Source organism: Micropterus salmoides, unplaced genomic scaffold (genome assembly GCF_014851395.1).
Source record: "Micropterus salmoides isolate LMB-PRFRI ecotype aquatic unplaced genomic scaffold, ASM1485139v1 Ms_hic_scaffold_16, whole genome shotgun sequence".
In the NCBI taxonomy this organism is placed as follows: Eukaryota; Metazoa; Chordata; class Actinopteri; order Centrarchiformes; family Centrarchidae; genus Micropterus; species Micropterus salmoides.
Window position 1 is genome coordinate 26979147 of NW_024040707.1, and position 17171 is coordinate 26996317.

General features: G+C 38.9%; 1 protein-coding gene across 1 annotated transcript in view; it reads left to right on the forward strand.

The window, feature by feature from the left end:
* Positions 1–17171, forward strand: part of LOC119906188 (kelch domain-containing protein 8B-like) — a 183662-nt gene that overhangs the window by 101999 nt on the left and 64492 nt on the right. The window contains exon 3 of the mRNA XM_038723738.1: positions 14053–14217. Within this exon, the coding sequence (XP_038579666.1) occupies positions 14053–14217 (165 nt within the window). The remainder of the gene's footprint in view (positions 1–14052; positions 14218–17171) is intronic.

Here is a 17171-nt window from a genome sequence, read left to right on the forward strand (position 1 = left end):
AAGACAAAGGTTTCACACAGCACTGCAGTTTTACTTTAGAAACATATAGGTTGTGGCAGTTCGAGTTTTTCCATTCATAGTGCTGTTGTCTGTTCTGATTTTGTCAAATAGCCATTGATTTATCCAGGCTTGATTCTACCTGTGTTTCCAAAAGAGAACTAATGTTTTTGCTCAACTTCTCTCTCTCTCTCTTTTTTTTTTTTTTAGTATGCATTATTTTAGGACCTAGCTTGGGCAAGATGAAATATACACCCCATAGATAGAACCAGGAAGAGATGAGTATAAATAAAAATGTTTAGGAAAGGGCAAGAAGTCTAAATAGCATCAGATCAATTATGTAGATGATTTCCTACTGGTGAAGTGGTCAGCTCTTATTGGATATTGAAGTTGGAATGAGTTTTATGTTTGTGGGATTACAATCGAAGCCAAAGAATCATTACATACTTGTATCTCGAGCTAAAAGATGATGGCAGTTAATTCATTTTCCAATGAAATTCTGCGATTTGATGTGTTTTTTGGGAGTTAAACATTTAAAATGCATGTCATCCCTTAACACAGTACACTAGTTCAGTATGTGTCCTTCCAGGGAGGCTAAAACTTAAAGCGCACGTTGATTGCAGCCCCAGTGGGAGACAAAACCTTGCAGCATTACTTCTACTCTGCGCCTAGCAGCACAAGTTACGAGCGTGAAAATACTCTCTCAGGAATGCACTTCACACAGAAAACACTGGTTTTATGCTTTAAATCAAACAGTTACACACAATTCTTTTCATTCGGTGTTGCTTTCTCAATCTTTGTCACAGTAGCAATAATTAACACAGCCTTTCCCTGCTTGCACTTTTTGATTCCTGTCAAACCTAATATGATCTCTTCTCAGTCACACTCTAAACTACAAATAGACTTTTTTTTTTTTTTACTGGGCTTGAAATCAAAAGCTAATTTCCTGCGTGCCTGATTTTGAAACCACAGTTTGAAGTGTAAAGAGGACATGGGCTCACTGCTGCCAGGTCCCCACATAACGAGAGCAGTAAAAAGCTTAATGAGCCTGGGTGCCACAGGCAGATAGTGTAATTAAGACTTAGAATACCTGCCTTAGTGGCATTGTGACTATTTTAGGGGTGCAGCAGGTGCAGCGCTGTCATATGAATCATTTCTTTCAAGAAGATATTTAAATGTCAGTAGATGCTAAAGTAATGGGTAAGGTGGTAAGAAAAGATTCTGTGCTACAAAATTTTGAGTTAACTAATGGAGAGAGCATGACAGCAGTAAAGGAAATTGAAAGGTCAGGAAGGAGCAGCTTCCTGTTTGTTGATTAGTCCAGAGGAACCTCCTGGGGGTTGTGAACTTGCAACTTAAAAGTTGTTTGTTTGAAACTTTTATTTCTGTAAATGCTCTGTCCACACATTTGGTACTCTTGAGAAAGGCACTTGCCCTCTAATTGCTCTTGTTGCCAGGAGCCACCAGCTTTAGATGTTTTTGTAGTGGGCAGTTCCTGATGGCGAAATAGGAGACTCAATTTCAACGATGCAGGAAAGACCAGTGGTAGTATGTGCAAAGCTAGAGGTAATGAGACTGAAAAGGCAAAAGAGTATTAAAAATAATGAACTGACAGAAGTCACTTCAACATCTTGAAAATATGTTCACTATTCCATTATAGTATATAATTTCTTAAAACAAGACTGTAGTATATAACTCACATTCACTAGCTACCTTAGCCATCATAAGCTACTGGTCATACCAGACCAAGTTAGGCTGTTTCAGCAAAACATGAGTATACTGTATATACAATACTGTTTTATTGCTTGAGAGTTCTCATTTGTGCAAATTCAAAATGCACATACAGACGTTTTTGTCATATATTTTTAATATAATATTATAGGTGGTTCACCAGATGTCGGCGAAGACTGCAGCATTCAAAGCTGACCAGTGGTGGCAGAATATAGTGCTTGGGCCAGTCTGCCTGCCTCGACCTAATCTGCATGATGGCTACCTAACTGAACTGCAGCTGCTCACATGTGTGTGACAGCATTGCTGCTGCAGTGCTGCTACTGCCAGCACTATCTTCCTACACTGAGTTTGCCATTGACAAATACAAAACAAAATGAAGGGATTCGGTCCTAAAAAATGCCAGAGCACTTTTAATCTGAAAGAGAGAAAGTTAAAATCTAATATAGGCATTGAAACTAGTGAAAGATGTAATGTAATGTTACTGGTATAATGTCAACTGATCATTTACACTGTCTGTTTTTGCTGAGAACCTCACATGTTACGTGGCAAAAATAGACGAGACACCGAATCTCTAAATGATGTGCCTGTGCTCACGCGGGCTGTGTGGCTGCTATAACCTGTTTCACATTGCTGCCAAAATGAAAAGCAATATGTTCTGCAATGCACACGCACTGCTACGGAGTGTGGCCCAAGCATAACACACCCACATCAAGATCAACGCACCCCGCTCTGTGGAGTCAGAGACGTTATATAGAGGAGACATTTTAAGAATCCTAAATACAACTCTATAGGGGAAGCGCATAACGCTAAAGATGGCGGTTGTCCCGCCCCTCCCCCCGCTAGAAAGCCAATCGTCTTCTTTTAATAGCCGAGGCGGGAAACATATTTCAGCCAATCGTGTGGTTCCACTGACGTGAGGGGTCTACTGCGCATGTATCACTTCTACTAGGCATGCGCATTAGAAACATAACTGGTTGGGAAAAATTTTTAAACCTTATTTTGAGGCAAAGTCGACTTTTCCAGCGATTTTCATCAGATTTTACTGCTGATTCTAGTCATGTAGTTTTTATGTCCCAGTGACCAGTAAAAGTGCAGTTCTGGATCTCTCCCCATTCATTCCGATAGGAGCCTGGTCTTGTTAGTCCGAAATAGCTGCCCGGTGGCGTTGCCAAGATGGCTGTCGAGTGGCAAGACTTGCCCCTAAGGAGCAAAGGAAATGGGAGAACTTACACTGTTGGGGAGATATTGCCCTTTATCGCCAGTATACTGCAGTGAAAGTACAGGCCAGTGTGTTTCTGGAGAAGAAGATGGTTCTTTAATTGAAATGTAGAGGGAGACATTTAAAATGGCTGCCTCCCATTTCAAATTTTATTTTGCTGCCAGGAATGCTGATGAGTATTTTTTTGTTACTTGTTTACATGAATTGGTGTTGTGAAACGTTTTGTAAAATTATTATTAAAGGACATCTTACAATGTTGGATGTTCATGTTAAACATGACCACAGCTTCAAAGGTTAAAGTATTTAAAAGAAATCCCTGTGTGCAAAAACCTCAGATTTCCTCCTGTTCTGAACGCTTTGTTTTCAACAGCATTTTCTACCAATGGCTCCTTTCTATGACATAGGGAGTTAGAAGGAGCTGGTATTCCATATATGGTCATTTGCTATACACAGCAATGTTTGTCTGTACCGCTCAGCGACAACAACAGCCTGGTCCTGCTTCAGGTCTTGGCCAATCAGAAGACAGTGGGCTTTGAGGGGGAGGAGCATCTCAGCTTGTTTCAGACAGAGGCTGAAATGAAGGCCTACATGAAGAGCCAGTAAAGACAGTCACCAGCCAGGTTTAATCGGCCTCCTTTAAAAACTTCCACACCCACTGAGCAATTCTCTGAAGGCATATATTTAAATCTAAATATAAGGTATTTCTTGTCTGGATACTTGAACAGAAAAAATACATTATCGTCCGTGTCAGTGGCTGCGATGATCATGGCCAATCCCATTCACTACTTTCATCCCAAAGGCAAAGGCATTTCCCTTTGGTAAACCATATATAAAGTCAGGTCTTAATTTTAGCTGGTCACCCTCACTTTCTGTCTCACCCACTCACTTTCTCTTTTACTTTCTCTTTAGATCACTGATATAGTTGGTTACATACATTTCATTTAAAAACCATTAACATTAAATGAAACTGAGCAACATTTATTGAGGCTTATATTCAGTTCATGTCTTGTTAAGGTTGCTTATTAAACCTGCACCTGCAATTGCAAATTGTATTGACGTTTAATAATCTATAATAAGGGCTACATCTTGGATGGATGGACAGAATTTCAATAACAAACTTTATTGTGAGCGCAGGTGATTAGAATCTCACTGGTAGGGTGGGATGGTGCAACTCTACTTTTTTCCTGCCTTTCCTAGTGTATTGCCAGAAATGTGTGTCCTCACATTATTCTTTAATTTAGCATTTTTAGAAAGAAAGAGGTCTTTTCCATTGTCTCAACAATTCCTCCAAATTAAATGACTGACCTCTAGAACAACACATAGTTGTGTTTTCCAATCAGATGACCCTATTATTTTCTGAGCTGACACTGCTATGGTTAATGTTTGGTTAGTTGTAACAACAAAAATGGCTTGATTAGTGAAAGATTATGGTCAAAATTAGTGACCTTGAGGTTAGGGGAAATAATTTCATCCATTGTTATGGATGAAATTATAACTACTCTTTACTTTAAGGAACGATCGTGATCATGGTTAAAATGTTGACTGTTGGTAGGAGACAGCGGTCTCCCACATCAAGGTCTGATGTTTTATCTATTACTCTATGACATCATACTGTTTCCTCATTTGTTCCCAGCAACAAGCCTCATAATTCCATTGGCCAGGTCTTTATCACTTGTACGTACTGTAACTATGTAATTGTGTATTTTCTGACATTTATGACATTTTTCTTGGGAGAACATCTCCATTGACTTAAATGCAGTCAGACTCTTTTGGACATCTAGTAATAGACTGCATCTCGGTTGATTCTGCCCCATGCATGGGAGATGCCATATGTGGTCATTAAAGCCCCCACATTCTGTTAGTGAACATCATGCCAAAGCTATCTATAGCATCAGGCTGTACTATTTTTGGACTGCTGATGTCTGACCTTCAGCTTCAACCCACGCTCTTACCTTTTATCACTTCCTAACAATGTAACACTGGCATTCAGCTTTTGTTGTGTGTGTTTGAGCATGTGACTGTGTGTATGAGGCTATGGAATAGCTATGCATTTTAGAGCTGGGGACACAACATTTGAGAACAATCTCATACCAAATAAATCCAGGGCGAGAATAACTGAGATTGAAGCAGATACTTTTTATTATTAAAAGTCATTAATATTCTGTTGTAGGAGACAGCCATATGTCATGATTAATAATAATAATAATAATAATAATAATCCTTATTTGTCGAGCACTTTTCAAAAACAAGTTAAAAAGTGCTTTAACAAGTGTAAAGAATAATACAAAAAAACAAGATAAGAGCATGAAAACATTGAAAAGACTAAAATACAGATTAATATAAAATAGAATCTAGAATCTTTGCAATAAAAGGCAGTTTTGAAATTGGTCTAAAATTATGTGGGAGGGAGGGATCTAAACCAGGTTTCTTTAAAAGTGGGTTCACGCAAGCCGTTTTAAAATAATCAGGGACACAACCAGTAGATAGGGAGCTTTTGAAAACAGAGATCAAATGGGGCCCAACAGAATCTATTACTTTCAGTAAAAACTTTGTAGGTATTACATCAAATGGGCTGGAGGACACTCTCATTTGTGATACTGTTTTTAAAAGCTCAGACAAGTCGATGAGATAAAACTGGTTAAAACTCTCTTGTTGCTGGTGAGGAACCTCTGAGTAAGAGGCCGCGGGGGTAATAGAGGCTCTGATTGACACCACCTTATTTGTAAAATAAGATTTAAAACAATTCACAGTCATCATTACTTCCAGCTGATCCACAGTCTTAAACAGAAACCTGGGATTGTGTTTATGTGTAGTAATGAGTTCAGAAAAATAGTGTGTTCTCGCATCCTTAAAAATGTTATTGTATTTAATTAATAAATCCTTCAGACTGAGGTAATGGTCTTGGAGATTGGATTTTTTCCATCTGCGCTCTGCTTTCCTGCATTCCCTTTTTAGGCTGCGAATGCTGTCATTTATCCAGGGTTGCTTACTAGCTTTAGACGTAGGCCTAACCTTTAGAGGAGCAGTAATATTTAGTGACGACAAGCAGATATGATTGAAGTGATTGACCAGATTGTTGGTGTTGGAATCAGACAGGTGTTTGCTTTGGCTCTGAAAGAATGCGCAAAACTTTGAAACACTTTGTTCATTAAAGATGCGAGAACACACGGAGCTTGGTGAGGCGGCATGAGTAACAGGCGAATCGCAGCTAAAAACAATACATCTGTGGTCAGATATGGTCATGTCCACCAATTCCACAGAGGAAATGCTGACACCCAGGGTAAAAACCAAGTCCAGTGTATGACCACGGTTATGGGTTTGCCCTTTGACAAGTTGTTTGAAGTTAAAAGAAGTGGCCATATTTAAAAAGTTAGTTGCATTAACATTGTTGGGGTGAATATTAAAATCGCCACAAAGAACAATTAATGGGGTGAATGCATCATTAATAAGCTACTTATGAATACATTTTGAATATATTACTAAGTAGGTTAATACTTTATTATTTTACAGTTTTTTATAGTGAACAACATATTTTTATACGTGAGTTCAGCAAGAAGCATGGTGTAAAAATGGGGTCATGTGACCAGAACATGATCTAGGCCTTGTATTGGTAGTATTGATTCTTTAGGTATTGATATTCCCGCCCCTGGTGCACATTTATACACATACACTGGCAAATTAACTTGTATTGGTGAACAATTGTGTTGAATAATGCTGATATTAAATCTGGTTTGGATCGAAAGAACACATATGTATGTATATATATATTTATATACAGGGTGCGATTTGTATAAAAAACAGAGGGCGGGGGTGTGTTTTTTTTACCCGCTGTTCACCGGAGCAAATGTCTCGTGAGTGTTGATAGGCTATTATTCACGACTTGTGACCAATCACACACTGCCGTGGCCGGGACATTAAGCAAGACTCTAGCCTGGCGATTACCTACAACCATAGAGAGGCAGCCTGATCAGAGCCAAAGTAATGCATTTTCTAATTAATTTAACCCTAACAAAACTACGGATCGATCTGAACCGTGCATTTTGTGACAAGTCGCATCACTATTGAAGTAGATCACTCAGAGGGGGGGATACATTTTGTCCCCACAGGGGATAAAAATTATTCAGCAGAGGTAGGGAAATACAAACCAGAAGGGGAAATCCTATGTATCCCCCCACAAATGAGACCCTGTGTGTGTGTGTGTGTGTGTGTGTGTGTGTGTATATATATATATATATATATATATATATACTGTTGCTGCATATATATGTATTAAACTGTTGCTGCAGGTCTGTGTTCTCTCCATTAACACAGCCAATTGAAAGGAAGCTGCTTTCACTGCTGTTCTGTCTCTGGTAAGAATCTGAGCTCAGAGTGCTGAATCTGCTTCTTTTGTGAGGCTGTTATATTTACCACTGTTACTTTTTTTCTTCTTCTATTTCAAGCCGACCAATTTTATCTTTTCCTTTGTCAAGGTCATCTTCAGATGGAGGTTTTGACAGGACTATTAGTTGATCCTTAACCTCACTAAAGAGGCATTGTTATTGCTCCAGTATATACCTTTACTATTGATCGCTCTGTGTGAGTGAGTAACAGTGGTTCAATAAGTAAAAAAAAGGGGAAAGAAGAAAGAAAGAAATTTAGGAAATACATAAAGGAAAGCAAAAACAAGGGTCGAAAGAAAGAGCAAGCCTGATTTGTCTCATCTTTCTGTCCTTTGGAGGACAACTGATCCTCATAAAGTTAAGACCCAAGCCCTCTCTCTGTCCATAGGTAGTGCATGGTGACTATAGCTGACAGCAGGGGATGGGGGGATTATTGATCTGGTATTGATTGAGTGTTCAGTGCCCTTTAAATGTCACTGTGGGGGATTGTCTTCCATCTATCACAACAGCAGTAAGGGCTGCCATTACAGGAGCATGGCACAACTTTGTCCCTGTCATGTATTTCCAGGGATAAAAAATAACAACTTGCACTTGCAGTACTGAAGATATATAGTTTTTTTGTGTACATTTTTTTATAGTACATACCAGGTTCAGTAAATGTTACTGTAAGTAGATTTTTTAATAAGTAATAACCCTAACAATTGTTTTGTGTCGTTTGTTCAGTTTTGAGGTGTTTTTTTAAATATATAATTTGGAAGCCCTGTAACTTCTCTTCCTCTTTGATTTACCTTTTATTTCATTAACTTTGCCCAGATTATATTTTCATATACATAACAAGAAAACATTTTTATGAATGTAAATACCATGAGATATAGGTCATATACACTCACCGGCCACCTTATTAGGTACCCCTGTTTAATTGATTGTTAACACAAATAGCTAATCAGCGAATCACAATGCAGCAACTCAATGCATTTAATTGACTTTGAACATGGCATGGTTGTTGGTGCCAGACAAGCTGGTCTGAGTACCCCTACTGGGATTTTAACGTACAACAATCTCTAGGGTTTAAAGAGAAAGGTCCGAATAAGAGAAAATATCCAGTGAGCGGCGGTTGTGTGTACAAAAATGCCTTGTTGAGGTCAGAGGAGAATGGTTCGAAATGACAGAAAGGCAACCGTAACTCAAATAACCTCTCGTTACGACCAAGGTGTGCAGAATACCATCCCTGAACACACAACATGTCGAACTTTGAAACAGATGGGCAGCAGCAGCAGAAGACCACACCTGTCAGCTAAGAACAGGAAACTGAGGCTACAATTCACACAGGCTCACAACTGGACAATACAAGACTGGAAATGTTGGTCTGATGAGTCAGTTTCAGCTGCAACATTCAGATGGAAGGGTCAGAATTAGGCGTAAACAACATGAAAGCATGGATCCATCCTGCCTTGTATCAACGGTTCAGGCTGCTGCTGGTGGTGTAATGGTTTGGGGGATATTTTCTCGGCACACTTTGGACCTCTTAGTATCAAATGAGCATCGTTTAAACCTGACAGCCTACCTGAGTCTTGTTGCTGAGCATGTCCATCCCTTTGTTACCACAGTGTACCCATCTCCTGATGGCTACTTCCTGCAGGATAATGCACCATTTCACAAAGCTCAAATCATCTCAAACGAGTTTCTTGAACATGACTGTGAGTTCACTGGACTCCAATGGCCTCCACAGTCACCAGATCTTAATCCATCAGAGCACCTTTGGGACGTGGTGAAACAGGAGATTCACATCATGGATGTACAGCCGACAAATCTGCAGCAACTGTGTGATGCTGTCATGTTAATATGGACCAAAGTCTCTGAGGAATGTTTGCTTGTTAAACGAATGCCATGAAGAATTAAGGCAGTTCTGAAGGCAAAAGGGGGTCCAATCCCCTACTGGCATGGTGTACCCAAAAAAGTGGCCAGTAAGTGTGAATGACCAGACATAAAACATAACACTTTTACTTAATTAATTTATTCAAAAATATGTAAATGTTCACTGACTGACTATGTTATTTGCTTTTCTAGAATATCTACTCTTGCAGTACCTGCTCATAACAACTAAAGCATTTTAGGCACTCACAGCACTTGTGGTTAGGGAAAGACCTAGGTGTTGGTTAAAAAAAAAAAAAAGTTACTTTAAGAAAGAGATGAAGTGTTTTAGTAGCCTATAAACCTAATTTGTAGGATGCAGGATGTCAGCTCTGCTCTGTGGTGTCAAAGTATTTTTTATCCCAGCCAACAACCATGACCACCTTTGTATGACTGCTCAGGTTCAGGAATGTCACACTAGTGTTGCGTTGGGTCAAAGCTTTGCTAGTGAACGTAACCCAGGCAGCAATTACATGTCCTCCAAAATGTATTTGACAAAGCAGAATAATAGAATATAAATGTATTTTGTAGGTTTGAAACATCACTTGTGCCCTTCTGCTCTCAGTGTTTATTTCCTCTCTGTTCTTGTCATCTTCTGTCTCACTCTAAGTGTGTTTAATCCAGACTGAGCCTGGATGCAGGAAGCTTCTAAAAATAAGAGAACTGGTCTGATGATTTATTTCTGGTCAGATTATTATATAAGCTCTCTGCTAACCTCAATAGAACTTGTGTGGCCAACAGGTCAACAGCAAACAAGTGTTTCAAAAGTGAGCAAAGCCATCAGAAAAGAAAACATTTAACTTTTAAGGCAAACTTAATGTATATCTTTAGAAAGGACTAAGCTGTCTATTAAACAGTGTAAACCGTAATTATTGTGTATCATAATGAAACACTACAGGGAACAAATATAGTTTTTATAGTGTTTTTTCCCCCAGATCTACATTAAGCTGTTCTCCCTTGAGGACATACAAAAGCAAAAAGTGACAATTATAAAAGAGTGAAAGACAGACTGAAGGACTAAATGTGAGTTATTGGTTCATTATTCAGTTTTACTCATACAGTAATGCTTTTCTCATTAACTGTTTATTTGTATCTTGCTCCTTTATTTCTCTCACTAAAATAACAGAAGTTTGACAGACAACAATAGACATAAATTACTCCACCCATACTGTGATGATTGGTTGATTAAAATGTATTTAAAGTTTGAAATTTGAAAACATATAACCATTCAAAATGTCCTGTCATGTCTTGCGTTCTCTGCTGTTACCATAGTATCCAATACCAGGGCTGAATGCTGCATTAGGGGGGAAGAAAATGGATAAGGAGTAATAAAAAAAGAGATGAGAAGGAAGGATAAAAAGATAGGCAAGAGAAAAAAAGAGCCAGTTAAAAACCAAAAGGGATAAAAAAAAAAAAAAAAGGGTGATGGAAGATAATGAAAGTAAAATGAAAGTATCAGTGACATGAGGATGCGGAAAAACACAAAACAAAAAGGTGAGAGACGTGATGGGACATCAGACTGAGTTTGTGCATTAGAGTTATAAAAAAAAAGGACAAAAATATAAAGCACAACTAATGTGTTGTCCTTAGTGTCTGCTGCCACCATTTGCAGTTTTGTGCATCACTGTTTTTGATGATTTATGTGTTCAGCACACAGCGTTATGAGCACATTTAGTCCAGAAAGTGTATTCTTTCATAATTTAGCTCTAGGGAGTGACGCAGTGGTCTGCCTTTGAGTGGTGACGCTTTTTGTTCACCAAGCACCAAAATCCAGCCCATAATAACAGACTGTGGGTAAGGCTGTGGTTCCCATGGAGTCTCCCGGGGTGATGGGCAGAGAATAGAGCACAGTTGCCTTAATTAGAGGAGATTGTACATGATTAGAGCGTGGATGGGCCAAAAGACGACAGCACACACACAGACATAAACACACACATTTACATTTACATTTACTCATTTAGCAGACGCTTTTATCCAAAACGACTTACGTTTGAGGAACAACATACAAGCATCAACAGAGCATCAACTACAGGTCGACAACTGACAATGCATACTAGTAAGAGCAGCAATAAATACTAGTAAGAGCTAATAGTTCATATCACATCAATGGGGTAGATACCTAGGGAAGGAAGTAAGAGTTAACAAAAAAGTGCAATCAAAACAAGATAATTGTAGGGGATAGAAGAAGAAGAGCACAGGAAGTGCATGTTAGAGGTGCAAGAGGAAGTGTTCTCAGAAGAGATGAGTTTTCAAGAGCTTCTTGAAATCAGAGAAGGACGCCCCTGCTCTGATGGCGTGTGGTAGCTCGTTCCACCATCGTGGAGTTACAGATGAGAACAGCCGGGACTGGGACTGCTTTGTGTGAAGGGATGGCAGAGCCAGGCGGCGTTTGTTGGAGGAGCGTAGAGGCCCAGAAGGAACGTAAGTTTTTTATTATGGAGTTTAGGTAGATGGTGCAGACCCAGTAGTCACTCTGTATGCAGCATTAATGACTTGAATCTGATTCTGGAGGCCACGGGGAGCCAGTGGAGGTCACTGAGTAATAGAGTGACATGAGTCCTAGTAATGTGGAGATGCTGCAGGTCACAGTTAACAGTGTGAGTGGTCCGTAAATGTCAAGCATCTAGAGTCAGTCTAATAACAATCCTGATTGGTGGACATTTATTGTGTCATACTGCCAGTTAATTGAGGTGTATACATAGATAGTACCCGTTTTAAGTATGTATTTCATGTTGTGATTATTTGTTGCACTTGGTTTAAAAAAAAAAGTTTATCCATACGAGCTCTGATTCTTTTTGATTCTGATATTAGCGCTATCATTTGTGGGTAACTGAATTTATTAGTGTGAATAGACCTTCAAAACAACTAGTGTTTGTTAACTTGCAGTAGGTGGAATCTTGGATGGGAAAATATGGGTTGTGCTGGTTCAAATATATTCTTTTTGTACTTAGATAATGACTAATGTGAACGAAATGAAGCACATTACTACTTTTGTTTTAGAAGGTATTGCAAGAAGAGAAAAGTTTAACTTGTCTTTTCCCAGAATATGTTTAGACTGATGTCTAATATAGGACAAATGTTTTAGAACATGCTACATCTTTATTTACAAAAGTGTCCCTCATATAATGGAACACATTTAAAAGAAAACTTTAGATATCCAAGCTCTCCTCTGGGCATGTAACGTTTTCTTTCTACATTTAATCTCACTAAAAACAGGTTCTCATTTCATTATACATGGAAACTCTTATCATACTGCTGTGAGAAAGGAGCTTTTGGAAGTGTAAAAGTTCAAGTAAAAGCAATTTAGTATGACATGTTTTGGCCGGTAGTTTCTTGCCATTTTGAACGGGTTTACGCACAGACACACATCCTGCATGTGAAATGATTTGCTCTGCTATAGACACTTCTACTACTATCTTTTCTATTTTCACCTTTGACACACACACGCACACACACACACACACACACACACACACACAGAGGAGCCCTCCTTTCTTGGAGAATTTATCTTTTCCTTGTCCCTGTAATCATTAATTTCTTTGCAATTTTGACATTATGCTAATTACATTTAATACCATTGACATTTAGAATGACCCCCTATAAAATTACGATGATACCATTTTCACTAAACTCTTCATTAAATGTTCTTACATGAGGCCCAGCACATTCATTTTATGATTACATTTTTTTTTTTTATAGCTGTAGCCATTCTTTGTTGTTATCAAATTTGTCTAGACACTCAGTGAACAGCTTTTAGGATTATCATACAATTTCATTCAGACATAAGTGGTGTTTGTGAAGTTTGGTGATCCCCTGACTTAACTTTTATTTAGTATAGCACCTTTCACAGAGCAAGATCACAAAGTGCTTTAAAAAAGTACAATTTTTACCAATAAGATCATGAAAACAGTAAAGAATTGAACAATAAAGCATAAGCAACAACTGACGACAAAAACACAAAAGATTAAAAACACTAGACACCACGAGGTGAGAGCTGTTTGAAAGTGTCCTTGCTGCGTCATTTATTTTATGTACAACAGTGAAATTGGATTTACTCAATCATAACTGCTGAACTGCGGGGCAATCGCACACGTGTTGAGCTGCATTCTGAGTGGCAGATTTAATATTGCTTTATTCTTCACAGTTTAAGTCACAGCTCTGTGGATTTATCATCTGTCTGGCTGACTGAGACACCCCCATCTCTCCCTTCATGTCTCTCAGTTCCCCTCTCTCTCTCTCTCTCTCTCTCGCTCCCTCAGATTTAAGTTGTCACAACTTTCAGAGTGCTGTTAATCTATGAAAGGCTATTTCTTCTCATTTCCTCTCATGTTTCCCCCGCCACTCCTCTCCTGTTCTGTTTTCTCCTCTCCTCTTCTTTCATGTCCCTTCTCCTTCTCCCCCCCCCCCGCAGTACAGGAGCACTGTGTTTGCTTGCTCAGCACTTTTCCTCTCCCTTCCCCTTGCTTCTCTGTATAGTCCAATGACACTGCAGTAGTTGGGGATGTCCTTGTGAAAAAGTAATTTGAGGGTCATCTGGAAGTTTCTCAGACACAGGCATAAATATTGCAAATTGTTTGGATTACTGTCGACAGATAGCAGACATGACAGCTGAACCAGTTATGCTGGGACAAAAGGGCACCGCGATGCATCTCTTTTTCTGGCTGTTTGGAGAGGTGTTGGGAATATTTGTCCTTATATTAACCTGACAACAAGCTTGAGAGCAAATGTCTATTGACTACATGTTGCACCAAGAGAGTAAATTATAATAAGCTGTTAATGTGCAATGTGTCTCTTTTATATGTCTCTCTGCAGATGGAAAGGTGTATGCATTGGGAGGTATGGGAGCTGACACAACGGCACAGGCCCTGGTGAGGGTTTATGAGGCAGAGAAAGACCAATGGCAGCCGATGACCTCCATGCCCACGCCGCGGTACGGAGCCACGCCCTTTGTAAGAGGAAACAAAATCTACATGATGGGTATGACACAGGATCTCATGATCTAATTTCTCTTTTTCTCTTTTAATTTCTCAAACCAACACTGTTATGTCCCAGTGGTTCCCGGACTTGTTAAAACCATGGCACCACTTCAAAGTGACCGCTTCCACCCCATGCACAACCATGCATCCTTTTTAGCTAAAAATGATGGAACAAAACTAATGAAATGGCTCTATACAAATAATATGGGCCCATTCCCCATCACTCAGAAAAAGAAGTTTTATGTTATGAATGTTGCTGTGCAGATTTTTTCATAAATGTTTATCTTAAACAATGAATGAAAATTAGGTGAGTTAAGGTGGTCCATCATTTTGGTACAGACAGAAATATCAACAACTATTGAATGGATTATGATGCAATTTGGTGCAGACATTCATGGTGCCCAGAGGATAAATCCTAATGACTTTGGTGATCCCCTGAGTTTTCCTCTAGCGCTGCCATTAACTTGACATTTTTCTGTGAAATATTATAACTGTTAAACGGAAATGTTAGCATTCTCACTGTGAACATCTTAGCACGCTGATGTCCTCATTTAGCTCAAACACTGCTAAGTCCAGCCTCAGAGACACACTAGCATGGCTGTACAACAAAACACACACACACAGAAATACTGCTTGAACCTTGCACGACTTCATGCATCATTCTATTTTTCCATCTCTTTAGTCGCTTATATTGCAGGAATATCGCATCTGGTAGTTTCCTTGTAGATGAGGCAGTCCAGTGGGGGAAAGTTAGCTTCCCGTACCCACGAAAGCCGTTAACCAAATAGCTTTGGTAAGCTCAGGTTTAGGCCTGTTGAAGACTAAGATGTATCAGCATTTGGTGACAAATATTTCCACCATTTCTCTGACAGTTGATCATTCTGACCGCCGTGTTCATAGAAAACTCACGTGCTGGAAAGTGCACTGTGTTACTATGACAAGTGTTACCATGAGCTGTCTTCACCGTACATAGTTGCGGCAATAACCCCATATTCAACAGAGTTTTTAATACTATACTACTACTATAATAGTCTCGGTGAAATCACCTGAGAGTTCAGTTTAGGGATTCTGTAGAGTGAGGAGGGACATGTTTAGTCACTTTCTCAAGGACATCAATAGCTGGTGATGGATGAGGTGCTTCACTCTTCAGGGTTTGGTATTATCCACTGACCATTTTCACCCTCTATGCTCCTTTGATGTACCCTGAGTGCTTAGAGAGAGTAGATAAAGTGAAAGTAACTCTAAGTTTGGCCACTTTTCCTAATAGTTGTAGTTGTACTTGGTCCAGTCTGTGTTGTGTCCCTCTGTTTGTTGCTTTGTTGCTCATCCACTGCACGCACACCTACTGAAGCATGTGTCTAGAGATTTGCGACTGTTTTCACCATAAGCCTTTTTACTTCTCTGACTTTATCTAACCGGCAGTTTTAGAGCTGTGAAAGAAACTGATGGAGAGACAAAAATGTGTCCCTCTGGTCCGAGAAGCCTCACAGTCTTTATACAATATTGATCACAAGGACAGAGTTGGAGTTAAAAGCTGCTCTTAAGGAAATAAAAAAGAACGTGTGTTCAATACAGATCCTGTGTTGTGATTTTTTCCTCTGAGCACGATTGTCATCCAGTCATTTTCTATCCATGATCAGAGGTTCCCTTTGTTCTAATTTTGCCTCTTTGGGGGGCTGTTATTACTCATTGAGACTTGGTCAAAAATTCACACTACTGCTGAGAGAGAAATTGGAATCACACAAGGCAGGGTACGATAATTTTATGTCACTGGTGAAGCATTTAGCAAAAAGATGAATCTGTTTCACTACACGCTACAAGCAACAACACAGTCCACATTCAGGACAAAGTAGCTGTAGCCTCCCAAGAGCAGGAGGTTTGGTCATTTCCTTATAAATGTTTTTTCTCACAAGCTCGGCCAGAGAGATAGAATGACTCTCTGCTTATGTGCAGAGGCCATGAGAGCTCGGAGAAAACTACTTCACTATTTCAGAGGGAAATATTATAGTGTTTACTGTGCTATATTTATCTCACGACTGTAGTTACTCTGCAGATAAATATACATTATATACTGTATATAAATATAAACATTAAATGGCTCGGACATGAATGCAGGCGTAATAATAACCAAATTATAAAATGGAAGATTCACAAGGGTCATTTTTGAAAAAAAGATAGATATCTTCATTGTCACAGTGCAAGTACAGTGAGATGTCATTTGGGGCAAACCTGTAGATGCTAATTAAAAATTAAAAAAATAAAAGCATGAACACAAAATATCAACAATATAAGAAATATAAACACTATAAAAGTATAAACACTCTAATATAAGTAATATAAACACTGTGAAAGTATAATACTCTGTAAAGTTCAAACAGCATGTGATTATTGCACAAAACAGATTATTGCACTTTGTGTTGCATAGATGGCATGTGGTTATTACACGAGCTGACAATGACTGTCACCCGACTGTTGGTCATGTTGGTCAAGTCTTGCATCTTACCTGTGACATTTTACCTTTGTTTTTCTGACTACTTACAACCAAGACATGAAAATCTCTTGGACTGTACAAGGACATCTCAAACAAAATAGATCAATGCATTGCATGGCTTCAACTTTCTCTAAAACTAACACCAAAATAAAATAAAATGAAAAAAAGAATACATGATGCAGTAAAATTAGCAGTTTGTTCCCAAAATAAAACATCCATAACTTCTCTGCAATCTAGCAAGCTAATTCATCTTGGTGTGGCTGGAGTTAATGATGCCTTGGAAGTGCATTGGACAGAGAAGGATGGCCAGTCTAAAGTGCATCCACATGGATGCGACACACTCACAAATACAAATATGACAGTTTAATCACATTACATCAGTTTATACACAGAGTGATGAACGATGGTCAAACAGAATAATGTAATATTCATGCTTCATATTCGTGTTCGTTTTATAACTGGAA